This window comes from Pecten maximus, chromosome 2 (genome assembly GCF_902652985.1).
Source record: "Pecten maximus chromosome 2, xPecMax1.1, whole genome shotgun sequence".
Classification (NCBI taxonomy): Eukaryota; Metazoa; Mollusca; class Bivalvia; order Pectinida; family Pectinidae; genus Pecten; species Pecten maximus.
This window is the reverse complement of record NC_047016.1, coordinates 20,457,624-20,476,635: the sequence shown is the minus strand read 5'-3', so window position 1 is coordinate 20,476,635 and position 19,012 is coordinate 20,457,624. Positions and strand designations below refer to the sequence as shown.

General features: G+C 36.5%; 1 protein-coding gene across 1 annotated transcript in view; it reads right to left on the bottom strand.

The window, feature by feature from the left end:
• Positions 1-6,587: 6,587 nt before the first annotated feature.
• LOC117341933 (cubilin-like) overlaps positions 6,588-19,012 on the bottom strand; it is a 54,297-nt gene continuing 41,872 nt past the window's right edge. Inside the window, exons 34-43 of the mRNA XM_033903812.1 lie at positions 18,078-18,254; positions 17,494-17,590; positions 16,926-17,053; positions 15,694-15,931; positions 15,368-15,492; positions 12,215-12,385; positions 10,981-11,080; positions 9,222-9,340; positions 8,581-8,736; positions 6,588-8,293 (exon numbers count right to left, since the gene is read on the bottom strand). Coding sequence (XP_033759703.1) covers positions 7,977-8,293; positions 8,581-8,736; positions 9,222-9,340; positions 10,981-11,080; positions 12,215-12,385; positions 15,368-15,492; positions 15,694-15,931; positions 16,926-17,053; positions 17,494-17,590; positions 18,078-18,254 — 1,628 coding nt within the window. The 3' untranslated portion in view covers positions 6,588-7,976. The remainder of the gene's footprint in view (positions 8,294-8,580; positions 8,737-9,221; positions 9,341-10,980; positions 11,081-12,214; positions 12,386-15,367; positions 15,493-15,693; positions 15,932-16,925; positions 17,054-17,493; positions 17,591-18,077; positions 18,255-19,012) is intronic.

Here is a 19,012-nt window from a genome sequence, read left to right as displayed (position 1 = left end):
TCTATATTTCAATGGTAGCGGTATATGTCGTGGCTCGGAGTACGGTGGGATGCTGGTTATACCGCTGGCGCTACCCCGGTTCAATGTGTGGGTGTGTGTCTGGTTGGTCTGTTGTCACTACCCCGATTCGGTATTCGGTGATGTGTTTGGTTGTTCTGCTGTCACTACCCCAGTTCAGTGTTTGGTGATATATCTGATTATTTTTTGTTGTCACTTGCCCGGTTTCGTGTTCTGTGTCTGTGTTTCGACTCTTTTATCTAAATAATGGCTCTACTCCTAATTTGTTTTCTCGTTCGGCCTTTTTTTCTTCATTTATTTTTACAAAAAGACCAGAAATTAGGGGGTGGATGAGATAGCATTGAGTTATCTGCCCCTGATCTTTATTCTATATCTTATTTGTTTATATTTCTGAGTAGCACGATTTCTATACTTGGCTATTAACCAAAAGCCATCACTTTAAATTCAAAGCTTATCAACATATTAAAATTTACATTTCAAAATTAACTCAATTTTAATGTGGTTTTCTCTTAAGAATTTCATATCCGGTACCAATAGAAGAATCAACCTACCAGCCTAAGACTTGCAGTCAGGCACTGCATATTTTGATAGCATATCCTATGGTTCTATCCTGTTCCAGAAAAGTTATATTTGAAAAATGTGAAAGATGCTATAGGGAACAACCAACCAATTGAAAAACTATATTTTTGAAACAGCCCCTGTGTATAGAACGTTGAGTCAAGGATAAAATGTCTGGCAGCCACTGATTGGCCAGTATGTTATAAAGTGAGAAAATAGATATGTAGACTGATAGGTAACTATCAATAAGAAATGTTGATATAGAATTTCGTAAGTCCGATTGGTTTTTTTCCCAAAAGTTCACGTAATAATAGTAAACAGGTAAACATTTACGATTTTTGAGAATTTTTACTGCGAAATTCACCTATTTTCAAAATGGCTACCCTGGAGAAAATTTGAGCTGAAGGACCCAACTTTTTTTTTGATTAGGTGTTATATCAGACCCTAAACTTTTGTTATAAACCATAATCGTCATATTCAATTCAAGAATTTGAATGAAATAATCCAAAACGTTAACACTAAAGTCTATGGGAAAACAATTGGTTGGTTGGTCTCTTTAGCGAGCTACCGCATATGACATTTTGTGCCATGTAGCGTCCCTGGAAACCAGATGATGGGACCGACTAGCACATTTTCGGACGGGATTCTCATCTTGGAGGCATTGTAGAAGAATTTAGAGAGAAATTGAGATTCATGGGGGATTGATGATGAAAATATGACACATGTAGTGTTACAAGGAGGACCATAGACCGGACAGATACGGACATACATTCTATATTTCAATGGTAGCGGTATATATCGTGGCTCGGGGTACGGTGGCATGCTGGTTGTACTGCTGGCGCTACCCCGGTTCAATGTGTGTGTGTGTGTCTGGTTGTTCTGTTGTCACTACCCCGATTCGGTATTCGGTGATGTGTTTGGTTGTTCTGCTGTCACTACCCCAGTTCAGTGTTTGGTGATATATCTGATTATTTTTTGTTGTCACTTGCCCGGTTTCGTGTTCTGTGTCTGTGTTTCGACTCTTTTATCTAAATAATGGCTCTACTCCTAATTTGTTTTCTCGTTCGGCCTTTTTTCTTCATTTTTTTTTTTTACAAAAAGACCAGAAATTAGGGGGTGGATGAGATAGCATTGAGTTATCTGCCCCTGATCTTTATTCTATATCTTATTTGTTTATATTTCTGAGTAGCACGATTTCTATACTTGGCTATTAACCAAAAGCCATCACTTTAAATTCAAAGCTTATCAACATATTAAAATTTACATTTCAAAATTAACTCAATTTTAATGTGGTTTTCTCTTAAGAATTTCATATCCGGTACCAATAGAAGAATCAACCTACCAGCCCTAAGACTTGCAGTCAGGCACTGCATATTTTGGATAGCATATCCTATGGTTCTATCCTGTTCCAGAAAAGTTATATTTGAAAAATGTGAAAGATGCTATAGGGAACAACCAACCAATTGAAAAAATATATTTTTGAAACAGCCCCTGTGTATAGAACGTTGAGCCAAGGATAAAATGTCTGGCAGCCACTGATTGGCCAGTATGTTATGAAGTGAGAAAATAGATATGTAGACTGATAGGTAACTATCAATCAGAAATGTTGATATAAATTTCGTAAGTCCGATTGGTTTTTTTCCCAAAAGTTCACGTAATAATAGTAAACAGGTAAATACTTACGATTTTTGAGAATTTTTGCTGCGAAATTCACCTATTTACAAAATGGCTACCCTGGAGAAAATTTGAGCTGAAGGACCCAACTTTCTTTTTTGATTAGGTGTTATATCAGACCCTAAACTTTTGTTATAAACCATAATCGTCATATTCAATTCAAGAATTTGAATGAAATAATCCAAAACGTTAACACTAAAGTCTATGGGAAAACAATTGGTTGGTTGGTCTCTTTAGCGAGCTACCGCATATGATATTTTGTGCCATGTAGCGTCCCTGGAAACCAGATGATGGGACCGACTAGCACATTTTCGGACGGGATTCTCATCTTGGAGGCATTGTAGAAGAATTTAGAGAGAAATTGAGATTCAGGGGGGATTGATGATGAAAATATGACACATGTAGTGTTACAAGGAGGACAATAGACCGGACAGATACGGACAGTACATTCTATATTTCAATGGTAGCGGTATATATCGTGGCTCGGGGTACGGTGGCATGCTGGTTGTACTGCTGGCGCTACCCCGGTTCAATGTGTGTGTGTGTGTCTGGTTGTTCGGTTGTCACTACCCCGATTCGGTATTCGGTGATGTGTTTGGTTGTTCTGTTGCCACTACCCCAGTTCAGTGTTTGGTGATATATCTGATTATTTTTTGTTGTCACTTGCCCGGTTCCGTGTTCTGTGTCTGTGTTTCGACTCTTTTATCTAAATAATGGCTCTACTCCTAATTTTTTTTCTCGTCCGGCCTTTTTTTCTTCATTTATTTTACAAAAAGACCAGAAATTAGGGGGTGGAGGAGATAACATTGAGTTATCTGCCCCTGATCTTTATTCTATATCTTATTTGTTTATATTTCTGAGTAGCACGATTTCTATACTTGGCTATTAACCAAAAGCCATCACTTTAAATTCAAAGCTTATCAAGATATTAAAATTTACATTTCAAAATTAACTCAATTTTAATGTGGTTTTCTCTTAAGAATTTCATATCCGGTACCAATAGAAGAATCAACCTACCAGCCTAAGACTTGCAGTCAGGCACTGCATATTTTGGATAGCATATCCTATGGTTCTATCCTGTTCCAGAAAAGTTATATTTGAAAAATGTGAAAGATGCTATAGGGAACAACCAACCAATTGAAAAAATATATTTTTGAAACAGCCCCTGTGTATAGAACGTTGAGCCAAGGATAAAATGTCTGGCAGCCACTGATTGGCCAGTATGTTATGAAGTGAGAAAATAGATATGTAGACTGATAGGTAACTATCAATCAGAAATGTTGATATAAATTTCGTAAGTCCGATTGGTTTTTTTCCCAAAAGTTCACGTAATAATAGTAAACAGGTAAACATTTACGATTTTTGAGAATTTTTACTGCGAAATTCACCTATTTTCAAAATGGCTACCCTGGAGAAAATTTGAGCTGAAGGACCCAACTTTTTTTTTGATTAGGTGTTATATCAGACCCTAAACTTTTGTTATAAACCATAATCGTCATATTCAATTCAAGAATTTGAATGAAATAATCCAAAACGTTAACACTAAAGTCTATGGGAAAACAATTGGTTGGTTGGTCTCTTTAGCGAGCTACCGCATATGATATTTTGTGCCATGTAGCGTCCCTGGAAACCAGATGATGGGACCGACTAGCACATTTTCGGACGGGATTCTCATCTTGGAGGCATTGTAGAAGAATTTAGAGAGAAATTGAGATTCAGGGGGGATTGATGATGAAAATATGACACATGTAGTGTTACAAGGAGGACAATAGACCGGACAGATACGGACGTACATTCTATATTTCAATGGTAGCGGTATATATCGTGGCTCGGGGTACGGTGGCATGCTGGTTGTACTGCTGGCGCTACCCCGGTTCAATGTGTGGGTGTGTGTCTGGTTGTTCGGTTGTCACTACCCCGATTCGGTATTCGGTGATGTGTTTGGTTGTTCTGTTGCCACTACCCCAGTTCAGTGTTTGGTGATATATCTGATTATTTTTTGTTGTCACTTGCCCGGTTCCGTGTTCTGTGTCTGTGTTTCGACTCTTTTATCTAAATAATGGCTCTACTCCTAATTTTTTTTCTCGTCCGGCCTTTTTTTCTTCATTTTATTTTACAAAAAGACCAGAAATTAGGGGGTGGAGGAGATAACATTGAGTTATCTGCCCCTGATCTTTATTCTATATCTTATTTGTTTATATTTCTGAGTAGCACGATTTCTATACTTGGCTATTAACCAAAAGCCATCACTTTAAATTCAAAGCTTATCAAGATATTAAAATTTACATTTCAAAATTAACTCAATTTTAATGTGGTTTTCTCTTAAGAATTTCATATCCGGTACCAATAGAAGAATCAACCTACCAGCCTAAGACTTGCAGTCAGGCACTGCATATTTTGATAGCATATCCTATGGTTCTATCCTGTTCCAGAAAAGTTATATTTGAAAAATGTGAAAGATGCTATAGGGAACAACCAACCAATTGAAAAAATATATTTTTGAAACAGCCCCTGTGTATAGAACGTTGAGCCAAGGATAAAATGTCTGGCAGCCACTGATTGGCCAGTATGTTATGAAGTGAGAAAATAGATATGTAGACTGATAGGTAACTATCAATCAGAAATGTTGATATAAATTTCGTAAGTCCGATTGGTTTTTTTCCCAAAAGTTCACGTAATAATAGTAAACAGGTAAACATTTACGATTTTTGAGAATTTTTACTGCGAAATTCACCTATTTTCAAAATGGCTACCCTGGAGAAAATTTGAGCTGAAGGACCCAACTTTTTTTTTTGATTAGGTGTTATATCAGACCCTAAACTTTTGTTATAAACCATAATCGTCATATTCAATTCAAGAATTTGAATGAAATAATCCAAAACGTTAACACTAAAGTCTATGGGAAAACAATTGGTTGGTTGGTCTCTTTAGCGAGCTACCGCATATGATATTTTGTGCCATGTAGCGTCCCTGGAAACCAGATGATGGGACCGACTAGCACATTTTCGGACGGGATTCTCATCTTGGAGGCATTGTAGAAGAATTTAGAGAGAAATTGAGATTCAGGGGGGATTGATGATGAAAATATGACACATGTAGTGTTACAAGGAGGACAATAGACCGGACAGATACGGACGTACATTCTATATTTCAATGGTAGCGGTATATATCGTGGCTCGGGGTACGGTGGCATGCTGGTTGTACTGCTGGCGCTACCCCGGTTCAATGTGTGTGTGTGTGTCTGGTTGTTCGGTTGTCACTACCCCGATTCGGTATTCGGTGATGTGTTTGGTTGTTCTGTTGCCACTACCCCAGTTCAGTGTTTGGTGATATATCTGATTATTTTTTGTTGTCACTTGCCCGGTTCCGTGTTCTGTGTCTGTGTTTCGACTCTTTTATCTAAATAATGGCTCTACTCCTAATTTTTTTTCTCGTCCGGCCTTTTTTTCTTCATTTATTTTACAAAAAGACCAGAAATTAGGGGGTGGAGGAGATAACATTGAGTTATCTGCCCCTGATCTTTATTCTATATCTTATTTGTTTATATTTCTGAGTAGCACGATTTCTATACTTGGCTATTAACCAAAAGCCATCACTTTAAATTCAAAGCTTATCAAGATATTAAAATTTACATTTCAAAATTAACTCAATTTTAATGTGGTTTTCTCTTAAGAATTTCATATCCGGTACCAATAGAAGAATCAACCTACCAGCCTAAGACTTGCAGTCAGGCACTGCATATTTTGGTAGCATATCCTATGGTTCTATCCTGTTCCAGAAAAGTTATATTTGAAAAATGTGAAAGATGCTATAGGGAACAACCAACCAATTGAAAAAATATATTTTTGAAACAGCCCCTGTGTATAGAACGTTGAGCCAAGGATAAAATGTCTGGCAGCCACTGATTGGCCAGTATGTTATGAAGTGAGAAAATAGATATGTAGACTGATAGGTAACTATCAATCAGAAATGTTGATATAAATTTCGTAAGTCCGATTGGTTTTTTTCCCAAAAGTTCACGTAATAATAGTAAACAGGTAAACATTTACGATTTTTGAGAATTTTTACTGCGAAATTCACCTATTTTCAAAATGGCTACCCTGGAGAAAATTTGAGCTGAAGGACCCAACTTTTTTTTTTGATTAGGTGTTATATCAGACCCTAAACTTTTGTTATAAACCATAATCGTCATATTCAATTCAAGAATTTGAATGAAATAATCCAAAACGTTAACACTAAAGTCTATGGGAAAACAATTGGTTGGTTGGTCTCTTAAAGAAGGTGTGCGTTATGATTAATGATACCTTATGCAATCAAACAGAAACGAAACGAACATATAAACCTGCGACTATATGGTATTTATATAAAATGAACAGCACTCACTCCGTTCATAAGGTTTACAAAATAACATTTTACTGTTATTGATATAAAATACAGTATATAGTTGTAGCCAGATGTACTGAACCTTTTGTATAGAACATAACTTAAATAAAATCACCATATTTTGATGTTGGTGTAAATCACTGCACTTTATAATATTATTGCCTGAACCTTTTCAAAAGCCAGTCAATGCTAACAACGGCTAACGTTGTTTACTTTTCAAAATGCTTACAAATTATGCCGGAGAACACACAGACTTAAGCTCTCTAGGGAGCGAAAACGTAATGCGAAGAAAGCATTTGTAAAATCAAACACTTTATAAATTATGAACACATCTCCTACTCGATCTCCTTACATAATAAAGTCAGTCAATAAACAATTTGGAGCAAGTGTTACCTTACTTCCAACATACAAAATGTCACAGTGAAATGAAATCCTCCATTTGTTTATTATAATTTTCTAATCTCGTCGTTCGTTAGCAGGTTACAATCACGCCCTTATTATCATCGTCCATTAGCACGTCCTTCATCCCATCGTCTGTTTTTACTTCATTTGTCTCATCGTCCGTTAGCACGTCCTTCATCCCATCGTCTGTTTTTACTTCATTTGTCTCATCGTCTGTTAGCATGCTCTTTATCTCATCGTCCGTTTTTACTTCCTTGGTCTCATCGTCTGTTTTCACGTCCTTTATCCCTTTGTCCGTTAACACGTCCTTAATCGCATCCTTCGTTAAAACTATTGCATCTTATCGTCCGTTAGCACTTCTTTTGTTTCACCATTCGTTAACACTTCCTTTGTCTTATCCTCCGTTAACACTTCCGTTGTTTCGCCATCCATTAACACGTCCTTAATATAATCCTTCGTTAACACTTTTTTTTTTTGTTTCACCATCCGTTAACACTTACTTTGTTTTACCATTCATTAACACGTCCTTAATCTCATATTCACTACTGCATCTTATCATTCGTGAACACGTGTGGTATGGTAGTAAACGTTTCACAGCATGATCCTTATAACTCAAGTTAAATAGTTTTTAAAAATCGACACACAAAATTTTGCATGCTTTTCTTAATGATATTGTCAGAATATCATTCCATGATTACATATTTTGATAATAATATTTTTTATATATTTTGTTTTGTACGTTTATATTTATCATATACGATATGAGTAAATGAATGTTCGTGGTAAACATTGGATTTCAACAATATTCTGTAAGTGGGCGAAAGTATTGGTGCAGTTAAGACTATACAGATTAATCCATAGGCACCAACAGAGTATAATGACGTATTTGTATTTCCTGCAGGAAATCCTGATTGTTTTAATATCAAATTCAGATGACAACGTTATTTACTATGCGGACGATCATAGCGGCTGTACGGACTTGGCGATGGTGACCGAAACATTTTTATCCAGGGTGGCGCTGTTTCCTGCTCTGTTTTGACAATGTGTAAATCTCCATTAGTGAGGCCATTTGCGGACGCACGACTATTTATAAATCCACCGTTTGTATATGAACGCAAACTGGTTGGCGATTGATGTTTACGAACAGTCATATTTCGTTTGAGGTAGGCTATTATCACGATAGCGAGTACCAAAAAGAGCACTGCTGGACCAACTGAAGCCGCTATCGCTATTGCAAGCATCTCACTCCAGATATACTCTAGAAAGCAAAATAACAAACACTTGATCAATTACTGTAAAAACGGTTAAAAGGGAAATGAAAACAAATTTAACTGATCAACAATGCATTTTATGCATTATTCGCGGATATTCTTATATCGCTTGAACTATAGGTCGTGGTAATTCCATTAATTAATTAACTTTCTGAAATACAGCTGAAAGTTTTCCCTCCTTATTTTTGACACCATTGAATTAAATATATACATTAAATAATGTTTGATTGGGTTTACTGTCGGTTTGCTGAGTCAAGCTTATACCATTACTTACTGTTTTTTTCTGGACCGAGAATATAGCTGATCACAAAGCCTCTGTTGTTATCGCCATTATTAGTTATGAATTGAATATCGAAGTTCCTGTAGTGGTACTCTATAGCAGTCGTTGATACCTGCTCACTGCATAAAATTTTCGCACTAGCACCTGCTCCTGGAATGTCATAAAATATCAAAGAATTAATTCCTTAAAGTTATGCTGTCGTTTGCCTTCCTGTATCGGTGCATTAACATAAGTATTGAACATTTGCAGATACCAAACAGACTTTAAATATGATATATCGCTGAACACAAAGTAGAGCTGTATACACCACTACATTTTCGGCCTTACACTGACAATATCCATGCTTTGTATTCACCTGAACGCGATATTTCGGGCCTTGGACCGACATTCTGTATGCTTCTTACCCACCGGAGCATGATATTCTGGTTCTTGGTCCGATAATCTGTATGCTTCCTACCAATATTAATGCGATAATCTGGGCCTTGGACCGACAATTTTTATGCTTCCTACCCACCTGAACATGGTATTCTGGTTCTTGGTCCGATAACCTCTGAGCTTCGTATCTACCCTTACATGCTATTTTGGACTTATGGGGCTGGATAATTATTATGCATGTATGCAGGAAACACGCATACCTTTGACCACAAGAGTATCGTTGGAACACACATCGCTCTCTGTGTGGAGCACAGTAACTGTCATGATAACATCCGCATTCACGCCTCCAGTCGATATTGTCCAGCGACACGAGAGACCACTAAAAGTAAAACAAATCTAATTTTGTTAACAATCTAAAAACACAAATGACATTATGTATATTTGCAGAAAACCTATACTTCTTAACATAATACGTGTTCTATCAGGCATATATGTTTGACTCAATGACTTAAAAAATCGCATCTGCTGGTTAAATTAATAGAATCAATTAAAAGACAGTACTGAGTAAAACTGACAAACAATTGATATTTCTACAACGTCGATACAGATAAAACTCTGAAAGTAACAAATGTATAAAAATTATAAGCTTTATTACAAATTTAAACAAAAATTTGAGTAATTACTGCTAGGAACCATCACTTGATATGTCGTAATAAGAGAGAAACGTTTCTCAAGAGACTAATACCAATACATGACCATTCTGTCGTAATGGATGGTGATCCTTTTATCTCATTTAACAGGTGTTTGTCAAGTGCATTTACCAAAGACTCCGTCGATGGGTGAAAAAAGTTAAAAAAAAATGAATAAATCTTTAACTTTATCAAATATTAATTCTCTACAAAACTAAAACTGTCGCCAGGATGGCTAACTAATACCCCCGCAATCTGCACGAGTCAATGATGAATTGGAACTGTTAATTAGTGGCTAACTAAGATAACCCAGTAATATTTTGACCAGTTGCCATACCAACCATAATTTTGAAAAAAAAAGTGGCATGCACATCTACACATGGTCCTCTATATTTGTGTGAAGTTTCATTGAAATCGGCCCTTCGGTTTAGGAGGAGTTGTCCGGACAAACTTGAAGTTATGGTTCTTATCAGAAAAGCTGTTTATAGTGACCAGTTGCCATAGCAACCATAATTTTGAGAAAAAGAAAGTGGCATGCACATCTACACATGGTCCTCTATATTTGTGTGAAGTTTCATTGAAATTGGCCATTTAGTTTAGGAGGACTTGTCCGGACTAACTTAAAGTTATGGTTCTTATCGGAAAACCTGTTTATAGTGACCAGTTGCCATAGCAACCATAATTTTGAGAAAAAGAAAGTGGCATGCACATCTACACATGGTCCTCTATATTTGTGTGAAGTTTCATTGAAATTGGCCCTTCGGTTTAGGAGGAGTTGACTGGACAAACTGAAAGTTGCGGTTCTTATCGGAAAACCTGTTTATAGTGGCAGGTTGCCATGGCAACCATAATTTTGTGAAAAATAAATTGGCATACACATCTATACATGGCCCTCTATATTTGTGTGAAGTTTCATTGAAATTGGCCCTTCGGTTTAGGAGGAGTTGTCCGGACAAACTTAAAGTTATGGTTCTTATTGGAAAACCTGATTATAGTGACCAGTTGCCATAGCAACCATAATTTTGAGAAAAATAAAGTGGCATGCACATCTACACATGATCATTAATATTTGTGTGAAGTTTCATCGGAATTGGCCCATCGGTTTAGGAGGATTTGTCCAGACAAAATGCGTCTACAGACGGACGGACGGACGGACGGACAGACAACCTGATTCCATATACCCCCCCCCCCCCCCCCCCCCCCTAACTTCGTTGCGGGGGTATAATTAAACGTTTTCTAATTCAATGTATAATGATTATACTGTAGGGGTTAAGTATTGTATTTAATATATATACTTAATGCATATCAAACAATAGTAGGTGTCACTCACGAAGTGTATATATCAGGAAAACTTGGTGATGTGATGTACTGAACACCTGTTGTGGCGACCAATGGCTGTAAACCGTTGTTAGAACAGGCAACGGACGTATCTATAAAAAAGAATCACCAATAACAATACCAAAATATATAGTAAATAATTGACAACGCTAAAATATACGGTTAGTGTGTAATTGTCAACAACATAATCTAGTTTTAGAAGCTAATTTTCACCACAAAAATCTGCCAGCAAAACCTAATTGACAACACCAAAACCTAAATTTGATAATTAATTAATAACAGCAAAATCTGTTTTCAGAAAACAATTATCAACAACAAAATCTGTATTAAGTAAATAACTTTCAACACCAAAATCTGTATCAAATAACTAACCTTCAACACCAAAGCCTGTATAGAGTAACTAGCCTTCACCACCAAAATCTGCATCAAATAACTAACCTTCAACACCGAAATCTGTATAAAGTAACTACCATTCAACAACAAAACCTGTATCAAGTAACTAACCTTCAATACCAAAATCTGCATTAAGTAACTAACCTTCATCACCAAAATCAATTTTCAGTAAACAAATGTCAACATCAAATCCTGTATAAAGTAACTAACTTTCAACACCGAAATCTGTATTCGACACCAAAACAAAATCTACAGTCAGTAACCAACTGACAACACCAAAATCTACAGTCAGTGTGTAATTGTAAGCAAAAAAACCTGCATCAAGTAACTAATTGAATAATGAATATCATTTGATCTTAGTAAATTCGTCAGTATAGATAAGGCTTCATCATTATACAGACCGCTTTACCTGCAGTTTTCTCAAATTAATTGGTCCAATCTCAATCTAGTAATTTGTCTTAATGCTACAAGATACATGCTAATCATATCATTTATTAATTTGTCCAAGTTTGTTTAGTTAAATATGCAGCATGAAACGTTCTGTATGATAAAAAACAAGCTTCACTAATACTTTTCTCTCTAACGATATTCATTGAGATATATCAGATTTATCTCGTCTTTTCTGTCCGTCCAATGATGGTTGTCAGATTCGTGAATCGTGATATATTGGGGAAAAAGTAAAGAACAGCATAGATCAAATACAGAGGAGGAAAAGCCAACACCAGATTTACATTAATCGCATATCAGGAAATGCATAGGAACTAATTACTTGATATTCTTCAATAAAACTGAACAGACATCTCATATTATGTTTAGTTGGTAAATATACTCACTACTGGGTTTTATCGCCATATAAAGAGCATTGAATCCCATGTTGGCAGTAGTTGTTGCTGTGAAAGATACGAAAGCTGAACTGCCCGGAGCAAAATGAAATGTGGAGGCACTGGTATTTGCTTGCAGATTGATTGTTGTCGGATAAAGCCGTGTCCCGGTATCGTTGGTCCCTGCTCATAGTATAAACAGAGTGGTAATAAACTAAATGTCCAACTTAAAGGGATGTACAAAGACATATATGTGAATACAAACTTTCTTTAAAAAAAACCCACCAAGTTCTTTGTAACTGCCTTTATAAAGTGAATTGGCTTATTTTACCAGCTATTATATCAATACTGATCGAAAAATGGACCAATGTGGTTTAGCCTTCAACGATCTACATCCTAGTGTTTGATGGCATTTTACATTGATTATATACATCGTAATGCAAGTTAAATTTCCTTATTTAATATATTAAACAAAACAAAAACCAATTACTTTCTCGACAAAAAACAAGAGTACTGCCTTATAGTGTTATCATCGAATGCCATAAAGTGTTTTATAATATCTTGCAATAAAATATTTGATTTTTACTAAAGAGTGTTTTGCTGGCATACTATAAATCTTAGTTTTCTCTACAAAGTCAATGTTTCAATTTCAAAAAGAATGCGGAAAATAATAAATTAAGTCTTAAACTCATTGAAAAACAACCTAATATCATAATGATAAAGCCTACCAAGATTCAAAGAAACCTGTCGCAAAATGTAGATCAGATGTGATCTCCGGACAAGATTCAGGTATACAGTACTAGAAATAAACAAAGGGCAATAACTTTTGCAAAAAATGGTCGAATACAAATTCTTTTCGTGAAAAGAACCCCATACAAGAGACCCGTGGAGCCTGTATCGCTCACCTGGTTGGATTTGACCAAATGTCAAAAATAATTTTCATGATCAATTTGTTAATATATATACTCTCTAAGGGATTGAAAGACCCTATGGATTATTTTTACGACATGATTGTGTTTAAAGAAACTAAGTCCCTTAGGGTGGGGAAAGACCCTTGGGCCTATTTTTTTTTACATCAGAATTGTGTTTATCCCTTAACGTTCAGCGATGCTATACATGGTTATTGGATGGAGGGTCAGAGTAACCATTTATGCAATATCTGTTCCCCTTTCTCCAAGGATGTTTCTGACCAAATTGGGTTCAAATCCATTCATAACTTTATGACTACTAGTGATTTAAAGAAATTTCCTCTATTTCCCCTATTGGGCCCTACCCCTTTGGCCCCGTTGGGGTCAGAGTAGAATTTTACCCAAACTCTTTCCCCTTCCCCGAACGATGTTCCTGACCAAATTTGGTTGATTTCCATTTAGAACTGTATGATTATTAGCGATTTAAAGACTAATCTCTATTTCCACTATTTGGTCCCACATTTCAGGCCCCTTGGGGGTCACAGTCAATATTTATACCAAATCTTTCCCCCTTACCGCAAGGGTATTCTAGACGAAATTTGGTTCAAATCATTCGTACTTTATGATGAATAGCGATTAAAGGATCAACCCCTATTTTCCCTATTTGGCCCCGCCCCTCAGGCCCCTGTGGGTTCAGAGTAAAAAAATATACAAACTGTTCCCCTTCCCCCAAGGATGTTCCTGTCCAAATTTGATGAAAATCCATTTGAAACTTTATGACTAGTAGCGATTTAATAACTAATCTTTATTTCCCCTATTTGGCCCCGTCCCTCAGGCCTCTGAGGGGTCATAGTCAATATTTATACAAACACTTTCCCCCTTCCCCCATGGATTTTCCTGGCCAAATTTGGTTCAAATGCATTCATAAATGTATGGCAAGTAGCGATTTAAATGATTAACCCCTATTTCCCCTATTTGGCCGCGCCCCTCAGGCCCCTGGGAGTTCCGAGTAAAAATTTATACAAACTGTTCCCCTTCCTTCAATGATATTCCTGACCAAATTTGGTTCAAATTCATTCATAACTTTATGACTAGTAGCGATCTAAACGATTAACCCCTTTTCCCCCTATTTGGCCCAGCCCTTCAGGCCCCTGGGGGTTCAGAGTAACAATGAGTAACAATTACTACAAAATCTGTTTCCCTTCCCCAAAGGATGTTCCTGACCAACTTTGGTGAAAATTCATTCAATACTTTAGGACTAGTAGCAATTTAAAGTTGACAGACGACGGATGACGGACGCCGGACGGACGACGGACGCCGCGCCATAGCATAAGTTCACCGGCCCTTCGGGCCAGGTGAGCTAATAATGGTAAAATAATTCATACCAAGTTTCAAAGAGATAAGTCGAAAAAAAGTAAATCTCCGGACACGAGATCATATCATGATTATAAAAACTTTTTTTTTCAATGAGATCAGTCAAAAATGTAGGAGAAGATTGCCTAAGATCAACTACTGAAATGAACAAACTTTTTGCAAAATCAATTGATTAAAACTCTTATCGTGAAAATATGATATACCAAGATTCAAAGAGATCAGTCTAATGATGTACGAGATCTAGAGACAAAAACAAATACTAAATAAACAAAGGGCAGTAACTTTTGCAAAAACGATTAAGCCAAAATTCTTTTCGGGAAACACATCTTCATATTATGATTATAAGGCCTTCTAAGTGGCAAAGAGGTAGAAGATCTTCGGGAAAAAAACAACAAATACACAGGAAGAATAGACGGACGGACGGACAGAAGGACAACGCCATACCATTAAACTCACGTCAAATTTTGACGGGCGTATAGTTAAGCATCTAAAGATCCCCACAAGTACTATACAATACATTCTGAAATACTCTACAATTACAGTGTTTTATACCATTCCCGAAATATATCCAATGTCTCCGGAAGAAGCATAGCATTAATCTTTCATTCTGCGTAGACATATGAAGCATACGACATCTTTATAATTACGTACCAATTTTTTGTTATGGTTGTTATTGAATGGAAAAACAACTTCGTAACAGTATGTATACATACCCTTGTGTAAACATACCCTTAGTTGAAACTTAGTCGGATCGTTCAGTAGTAAACAACTACTGCGGAATACAGACGTGATATCAGATCATAACTATTTAAGGAGTACACACAGACCTTAAAACACTACGGCATTACTGTGACACGTTTATGTTGTATGTCAAAGAGATTACCTGAATATACTAGTACCGTATCACCAGCGTTCAGTCCGTCAATGGTTAATAGTAAAAGAATACCAGCCCCAGGTTCCTGTGCTTGTATCACCCACTCACATGTGTAATTCCCGATAAAGGCAGTGCTGCAAGATTATTATCAATGGGAATTATATATCTAAAATGAAGCATTACATGTAATCTACTCAATACATTTTTATTGTAATGACTGTTTTGTTATGGGGTAAAAGGAAATTACCGGTCACGTTTAATGACAAAGCAATTACACAAAAGAATAACATGATAAGATTTCCGAAAATGCAGCTACACATATAAGAGTCATGTACCTTGGATAATAGTTTGGGTATTCCGGAGAGCTGAAATTCCTTAACGTGATATCGGCCGAAAGCTGTGTCGGTCCACCTTTGCACGGGATATCCAAAATATAACTGAAGAGAAAGCCATGTTCGTTCGTGGTCGTGGTATTGTCAGATAGGAATTCTATATCAAAACTGCTACTTTTAAACACTTCGGGTGTCAGTGATAGGGCGTTACTGCACCTGATGTTAGGAGTCCTTCCTGGGCCTGTAATAAGTTACAAATGAAAAAGCATAACACAATGAAGACTAACAACAAACTTAAAATATGATATTCAATTGCAATGATTTCGTAAGATGTTATTTTTGTATATATAAAGGTTGAAGTAAAACACCCTGATAGGTGGGTATTTCTTTTGAGGTGTTTCCTGTTACTATATCAGCTCCATAGCTTGGCCCAACACTGATAAACATCATAGTATTAAACACTGATTTTATGTTTTATTGATAACACTCTACTATGCTTTTATCGCCCTGGACGCAGGGTAATATGATAGTTGATGGTAAATAAACCTTCATATGACCCTGCATCCAGGGCAATAAATCGTTTATTATACCAAAAATTAACCAGTAATGATGAAACTCAAAAACAACCTGAAGATATGAAATACAACTTTTATTACAAACCCCCGTGATCGAAGTCGCTCAATTGATACGATTCCAAGTCTGGGTGTTATTGACAGTTTCTTTTAGATGCATTTGTTGATATTTTTGTGTTCTGAGCAATCATGTTTTGCAGCATTTTATATATCTCTTCTTCTCCGACTGCACGAAAAGATTTGCGTTTATGCTCGACTGCCATTTGTAAACAACTGGGAAACAACTTCTCGCCTCGCAAAAGAATGCGAGGGTCGCCATTGTGACCCGCTCCCCAGGAAGCTATGATTTTTTTCCCTGGCTCACGCGGCTCAGGGATATATGATGTTTTATTTCCTAGCCACCTGATGCGTTACAGCAAGTCACAGGCACGGTTTTAAACTTGAGGTATAATAATGTTTTTATCAACAACCACCAGAATTTCTCTTCGAGTGTAAACCGACTATGGTGAGAGATCCACACATACAAATAAGAAATAAAAATATAGAATTTTTACTGATTGAATTGAACTAATCACAAACATATGATTGAGGGGCTTTCTTTCTGTAGAATGAACTCACCTGCAAGATCAACTACTTTGTGTATAAACTACTGTGAGTACCAACCCTGTTGAATGTTGAGCCTATCTCCATCACATGAAGAACCCTGTTCCTGAATCTGGTAGGTGATGAGCGTGAACAAAACATTGATTCCCGAGTTAGCATTTGATATATGCCAAGTGCAGTTTTGGTCACTGAAAAATACAAAACAGTGAGCGTCAACGATGCATTATGAAATATCCGACCGACAAACGGGTTGTTCACACGAACATTGACAGAAAGACGCTATGTCTGTATTAACGTTTTCTCTTCGCATATCAAACATATGAATAGATTGACGCATTTATCTATAATTGACTAGATACTATGATATTGACCTTAGGACGACACAACAAGTCATCATTCGTTGATGATTGCCTGCTGCTTGATATGCTGTCAAATCAAACCTAATGATAATCGCATTAATGACTGTTGGTAGGCAAACAGACAGGCGGCTTTTAACAATTGATTACCCAAATTTTCGTTGTAATCTGATCAGGAGTAGTTTTGTCAGTTGTAAATACCAATGTATGTTAAAACAGATGTTATTTTATTGTGAAGGTTTACAACATTTTTTTCGACTGAAAGTGTTTACCTGCGATAAATGGCCGGGAAGTTGGTGCTGGTAATATACTGTATTGTAGAAGTTGCAACCAGTTGAGTAGTAGAAGTGCTGCATGCTCCGGTATTATCTGGACAGTAATAAACCACATTATCTTCTTCGTTAAATATTTGTCCTGACAATGATTCTGATCAAATATCATATAGCGCGCTATATCTAATTTACAAAATTACTCTAATACACTTCACATAACATGAAATAGCAAGCATGCTGGATATTGCTAAAGCAATAAATGTCCCGTACCGGCCCCGTTAAAAATAGTAACAGTGACTTTGACCATGACTATGATCTACTTGTTTTACATACAAATGAGTTTAATCTTTCTACAGTCTACTCAAACTCAGAAATTTGTTACTTGAAATATTTCTGATCTCCATCGACATTTTTTAAACTGTCATTGTTATGGTAATATTTAACAAAAGCAATCAATACATTCATGTGCTTTCTTATACTGGTGTTACAAGATATTACATATATGAATCCAATAATGTTCTGCCTATTTAACGGAAACACGTGATTTCCCTATACCATCACGTTAAATAAACAATCACACCTACTTGTTACGGGATGTGAGACATAGTCCACAACAAATCCAGTTGATCCCATCGGGCTATTTACAGTAAATTCTATGAATGCACTAGATCCAGAATTGCGTACCAAGACCTGGTTTGTGATACCAGTTGAACGTTTCTTGCGGTTGCTTGGGAAAAGCTTAATCCCAGAACTATTCCTTCCTGATTGTAGAATTAGAACAGAGACATGATTGAATGATATATATTTATTTCCTGTAACAATAACAACTGTATTGTTCAATACACAATACTTCCAGTAATACATCAAGTATAAGATTATGCAAGAGTTGTCAGAAGACATTTTATTTTAAATTATGTCAAATGTCATGGTCAAGGGTAATAGGTCCGTTAATGCGGTATCAATAGAAAGCTTTGTCACATGGAACACACAAGTCAAATATGAAAAGAACTACCCCCTACAGTTAACATACTAAGGCAAATGTCAAAGCTTTTAAAAGGTTTATCGATGACTGCCGTCGCAAATGTATTATCAATAGAAAAGTCTTGTCACAAGGAACACACATGTCAAATACCTAAATTGTATTGTCATAAATAATGACACAAACTGGTTAATTAAAATTTAAACCTAGCCTCTACGGACGCCAATGATTGGGATAGAGCAATAGCTCAATAGGACTTCGTCGGGGCGAGTACTTCACTTCTTGGCGGAGCTTTAGTTTGAAAGGAATGTACCAGATACAAGTAATGATCGGTAGAATAATACTTTGTTCGTTCGGTTTAAATCAAACAAAATCAAATATTTAAACCTAGCCCTCTACGGACGCCAATGATTGTGATAGAGCAATAGCTCAATAGGACTTCGTCGGGGCGAGTACTTCACTTCTTGGCGGAGCTTTAGTTTGAAAGGAATGTACCAGATACAAGTAATGATCGGTAGAATAATACTTTGTTCGTTCGGT